Source organism: Vigna unguiculata, chromosome 4 (genome assembly GCF_037176805.1).
Source record: "Vigna unguiculata cultivar grain cowpea cultivar isolate G323 ecotype 2 chromosome 4, ASM3717680v1, whole genome shotgun sequence".
NCBI lineage: Eukaryota > Viridiplantae > Streptophyta > Magnoliopsida > Fabales > Fabaceae > Vigna > Vigna unguiculata.
This window is the reverse complement of record NC_140795.1, coordinates 11,428,042-11,433,678: the sequence shown is the minus strand read 5'-3', so window position 1 is coordinate 11,433,678 and position 5,637 is coordinate 11,428,042. Positions and strand designations below refer to the sequence as shown.

General features: G+C 41.6%; 1 protein-coding gene across 1 annotated transcript; it reads left to right on the top strand.

Annotated features, from left to right (window-relative positions):
- Nucleotides 1-2,821: 2,821 nt before the first annotated feature.
- On the top strand, nt 2,822-3,360 carry LOC146886789 (uncharacterized). The gene is made up of 2 exons (XM_085671867.1): nt 2,822-3,034; nt 3,145-3,360. Exons 1-2 carry the CDS (start codon nt 2,822-2,824, stop codon nt 3,358-3,360), a joined length of 429 nt encoding a protein of 142 aa, XP_085527993.1.
- Nucleotides 3,361-5,637: the final 2,277 nt, after the last annotated feature.

Here is a 5,637-nt window from a genome sequence, read left to right as displayed (position 1 = left end):
CATTCCTAGCTTTGTCATCATGATTCTAACTAAAGTTCACCATGGTAACCTATTTTGAATCTATTCCTCTATTTTACGGCTCATGAATATGCTCTGTTGTCGGTAATACTCACTTGCTTGGGCGTCGGGATATTCTGCTAACTTTTTTCAGGTAAGGGAAGCTAGGGTTTATGTTTTTAAAGATATTTTGCCGATTTTTGTCCTGTTTGTATGGCTGTGATGCTTGAATAAGGTTGTTGGTCGAATAAAAATGTATGGTGTGTGAGTATGTTTGATTGATGTCGCGCTACTCTTTTTCTACACTGCACACTTTTCGTAAAATAAAAGTTCCTACTTCGCTAACCGTTGGATCGAGCTGCAATTTTAACACCTGATCCTTAACACATAATTCTTGACTTTGATCGGTCGGATATTAAATCGGAGCTTTGTAGTAAGATTTGTTTTTTATCGCAAGGTCATTGTAGTTTGGTTGTTGACAATACCACACACTTTTCGTAAAATGAAGGTTCCTACTTCGTTAACCATTGGATCGAGCTGATAATTTAACAGCTGATCCTTAACACAGTTCCTGACATTGACCATTCGAATCTTGAATTGGAGCTCTGTAGTGAGAGTAGTTTTTATCGCAAGATCACTATAGTTTCGTTGTTGACAACATTGACCTTTGTTGCTTGTTTAGTGCATAACTTTCTTTATAGTTAATCAATTATGTTGGTTCTTGATTCAATCATATTTAATTTGAATATAAATAAAAAAAATTTGGAGCTTTACACAAGCTACAATTTAATTTCTAAAATCCCAAAATCGTTTGCATAATGTGTTGTTAAGTTAGATTGGATAAAAATCATAAGAATTAGTTATTTTCCAAGAGAGAAATATGTTGTTTGATTTTAATATGTGTCTTCAAATGCTTGTGTGAGAATATAGGAGATTCCATGGGGGAGATCCTAATTGATTTAATTAGTAGTGTCTTCATTGGTCATGACGTAATTCCATGATCCCTATTAGTGGGAGTTCATGGCGGTGCTCATTTATATAATTTAGTAAGGATTCAAGATAAGGATTGCATCCTGACGCTCTAAAGAGTTAGTTAGTCTCACGTAGAGCGTACTGACTTAAGTGGTGAGAGTAGCAGGAGGCCTGGAACACTTTAAGGCTAACCTTGTGTGTGGGGGGATGAAACACGGTAACAATTAGCTCGGTAGAGCAGTAAAGGCCACTATAAGTGCAAGCATCCGCTGAATCCGACTAATTATATGTATCCGGATGAGTCGTGTCTTGAGTCTTAGTGTATTGGTAGTGAGTCATCACATGATTGGTTGAGGTATGAATCTTTGGATTTGAAATTGCATGTAATGGTATGATAAAATCATTTGCTACTCTAGCTTAGCATTTTCGCTTGTTTTTATGTTTTGTGTATGGTTTTCTCTTTTCGCAATGACCATCAATTTATTGATGTGAGCAGATGTGAGAACTCCTCGTGGTCAACATGATAACGAAGACTCCGCTGCATAACTCATCTTGGGTTGGATCCCACCCTTTTTTGATCCTACTTAAGGGCTGTAGCCCATGTATTTCTTTGCCCTTAGGGCACTTTCTTTACTACTGCTAAACTTCTTACTTTGTTTTGTATTGGCATCGTGGTGTGCCTTAGTACTTCATTTTAGTACCTTGGTTAATTGTAAGGAGTGACGTTAATACTCCGAGACTTTGCTCTTTATAATCTATTATGTGATGTTTCATTTAATTAAGTTTAATCATTAAATGAGAAGTTACGTTTATGGTATCAGATCGGTCTTTCCTTAGAGTTTGTAGACTTGTGTATCTACTTAGCTTTCTTTGTGTCTTTCTAAGTATCTTTAGCTAAGTTTCTTGTCTTATCAAGTCTGACTAATGGTTTTCCTATGTGCCAATGATATGGCAACTGCGTGTAGAAATCCTCAATTTCTCAAGGCGACGTGTCAGACAAAGCCAGAGCAATAGAAGCTATAGTGCCAGCTATGACTCAGCAGAGTACTACCATGATGCAACAACATGAGACATCGATGCAGCGACATGCATCATCGTTGAAGCAACAATAACTAGTGATGCAGCAGATGAAGGTTGCAAGAGTAGCTGTAGAGGATGCCCACAGGCAGCATATGGAAGCCCTCAGAAAATTGGAGGAGAACAGGTCAACTGCCCCTGCCTTTGGTCCTAAGCCACGACCTCCAGTCCGGGAGTGAAGTTTGAAGGACTTTTTGAAGCACCACCCGGTGAAGTTTAACGACAAGATTAGTCCTAATGCTGTAGATCAATGGCTGAAGGACATAAAGAGAATCTTTGATGCGAAGATGTGCCCTACGGAGAGCAGGCTAGCTTTTACAGTATACATGCTCACTGGGGAAGTTGAGCGTTGGTGGATCAACATGAAATCCATCATGGATAAGAGAGAGGAACCAGTCACATGGGAAGCCTTTAGGGGAAAGTTCCTCTCTGCGTACTTTCTCGATAGTGTCAGATACGCGAAGGAGGTGGAGTTCCTCCAATTAACCCAGGGAGATATTCGCTTGATGGTAGCCCCACTATCCATCAAGGATTTTGCTCGCTAGTAGAGAAGGCCAGAGTTATGGAAAATATGAAGAATGAGGTAGAGACTCAACGCCCGCAGCATCAGAGGATTGGTGGACCATTTGGGTCCAAATCGAGGCATGAGAAAGAAAGGAAACCGTATGATAGACCTCACCATTAGTACTAGGGGTGTACGAGCTTCCCTTCACAGTAGGGCAGGGCCCAATGCTTCAGGTGTGGGGCCCCTCATCTGAGGAGTGTTTGCCCATATATGGAAGGTTACTACAAATGTAAAAACTGTGGTAAGAAAGACCACTTTGGCAAGGATTGTCCCACCCTTGCTATAGTAGTGACACGTCCTCCAGTTCAGACTCGTTCACAGAACCAACAAAGGAACAGAGGCAACCGGCCTCAGGCGACAGGCAAAGTTTACGCCATGGCGGGAGCAGATGCTGCAAGCTCAGGTAACCTGGTTATAGGTTATGTATAATAGCTCAGATGAAATGTTGTTTGTTGTATGATTTTGGAGTGACACACTCTTTTGTGTCAGATGCTTACGTGAAAATGTTGGGTCTGCTGGTGTGTGAGTTGTAGTGTGAGCTTGTGGTATCTACTCCGACATCGCGTTTGGTCAAGACATCGTTCTTGTGTGCTAGATGTCCAATTGAGGTAATCTTGGGGATGGATTTGCTTGCTGCCAATTGCATTCTTATCGATTGCCAAGAGAAGAGGTTGTTATTTCCCAACTCAAAGGAACTTGAGTTGTTATCGTCTCAAGGGGTTATGAAGAAGATACGAGATGGCACGTAGTGCTTTATAATCTTCACGCATCTTGAGGTGGAGAAAGATGAAGTGACGTCAATGGTACCAGTAGTGCACGAGTTTGAAGATGTGTTCTTGGAGGAGGTACAAGGGTTGCCTCCCAGTAGGAAAGTTGAATTCTCTATTGACCTAGTACTAGGAATCGGTCCGGTATTGATGGCTCCGGCGCAATTGGTGGAACTTAAGAGTCAGATTGAGGAATTATTGGGGAAGCAGTTCATTCGACCTAGTACTTCGCCATGGGGACCACTATTGTTGTTGGTAAAGAAGAAGGATAGGAGTTCACGTTTGTGTGTGGATTACAAACAGTTAAATAAGATGACGATCAAGAACAAGTATCCCCTCTCGAGAATAGATGATTTGATGGACTAGCTGCATAGAGCGTCGATGTTCTCGACGATAGATCTGCGATCCGGGTATCACCAGATCTTGGTGAAGGTAGAGGATATGTAGAAAACAACCTAAAGATCCCGTTATGGACACTACGAGTACGTGGTTATGCCTTTTGGTGTGACCAATGCTCCAGCGGTGTTTATGGACTACATGAATCGGATCTTCAGGCCATTCTTAGATAAGTTTGTCGTAGTCTTTATATACGATATACCTATCTACTCCAAGACTCAGGAGGAACATGCAGAACACTTGAGGTTGGTGCTTAGTATTTTGAGAGAGAAACAACAATACGCTAAGTTGTCCAAGTGTGAATTCTGGATGGATGAAGTGTAGTTTTTGGGGCATGTGTTATACGCCCAGGGGATAGCCATGGATCCAACGAAGGTCGAGGCAATGGTTAAGTGGGAAAGTTCCAAGTCTACAACAGAGATTAGGAGCTTCGTGGGTTTAACTGGCTACTATAGGAGATTTATAGAAGGATTCTCCAAGATAGTGGCGACTCTAACATAGCTTACCCGGAAGGACCAACCTTTTACTTGAACGAATAAGTGTGAGGAAAGCTTTCAAGAGCTTAAGAAAAGGTTGACGAGTGATCCTATATTGTTTATCCCAGACGTTAAGAAACCTTTTAAGGTTTATTATGATGCCTCTCATCTTGGACTTGGTTGTGTGCTGATGCAAGAGAAGAAGGAGGTGGCGTATGCTTCGAGGCAACTTAAGGTGCATGAGAGAAATTATCTCACTCATGACTTGGAGTTGGCAACTATAATATTTGCCTTGAAGATCTGGAGGCACTATCTCTATGGTGCTCAATTTCGTGTGTTCAGTGGTCACAAGATCCTCAAGTATTTGTTTGATTAGAAGGAGCTGAACATGAGGCAAAGGAGGTGGATGGAATTCCTGAAGGATTATCATTTTGAAATTTTGTACCATCTGGGGAAGGCAAATATGGTGGCAGATGCCTTGAGCAGGAAGAGAGTGCATACTGCACACCTTATGATAAAAGAGGTGGAGCTACTAGAGAAATTCAGGGATAAGAAGCTGTAGGTTGAATTAGAATCTGAGTTCATTAGATGTAGTACTCTAACTATATCTAGTGACTTCTTGAACTTAGTCAAAGAAAGACAGTTGGCGGATGCTAGTCTGTCAAGAATGAGAGAACAACTTGGATCAGACGGAGCGAAGGATTTTGTTTTGGGCAATGATGGTATACTAAGATTTCAAGGTAGGGTATGTGTACCCGATGATGTTGAGGTGAAAAGGTTAATCCTTGAGGAAAGGCATAAGAGTTGTCTTAGCATGCATCCCGGCATGACTAAGATGTACCAAGATCTCAAGGAGACCTTCTGGTGGCAAGGTATGAAGAAGGATGTGGCACAATTTGTGTCTGCTTGCTTGACATGTCAGAAGGCAAAGGTGGAGCATCAGAGACCCGATGGAATTCTACAGCCTTTGGACATACGGGTGTGGAAATGGGATAGCATAGCTATGGACTTTGTGACCCATTTTTCGTGAACTTTTAGAGGTCATTATACGATCTAGGTTGTTGTGGACCGATTGATCAAGAGTGCTCATTTCTTGACAATGAATCTGAGGATGTCCATGGCCAAGTTGGCTCAACTATACATTAAAGAGATAATGAGGTTACATAGGGTGCCTTCGGGCATTGTTTGAAACAGAGATCCGCATTTCACTTCCCAGTTTTGGTAGACCTTGCAAAGTGCTTTGGGAAGAAAACTAACCATGAGTTCAACCTATCAGTCATTGGAGGATCTTTTGAGAACATGCGTGCTGGATCATTTGGGTGCTTGGGATGAAGTTTTACCTTTGATAGGGTTCACTTAAGATAACAGTTTCCATGCAAGCATTGGC

Coding starts and splice junctions, on each gene's coding strand:
- LOC146886789 (XM_085671867.1), top strand. CDS start 2,822: ATGGAAGGTTACTACAAATGTAAAAACTGTGGTAAGAAAGACCACTTT. Junction 3,035..3,144: donor GTAACCTGGTTATAGGTTAT/GTATAATAGCTC, acceptor TGTGAGTTGTAG/TGTGAGCTTGTGGTATCTAC.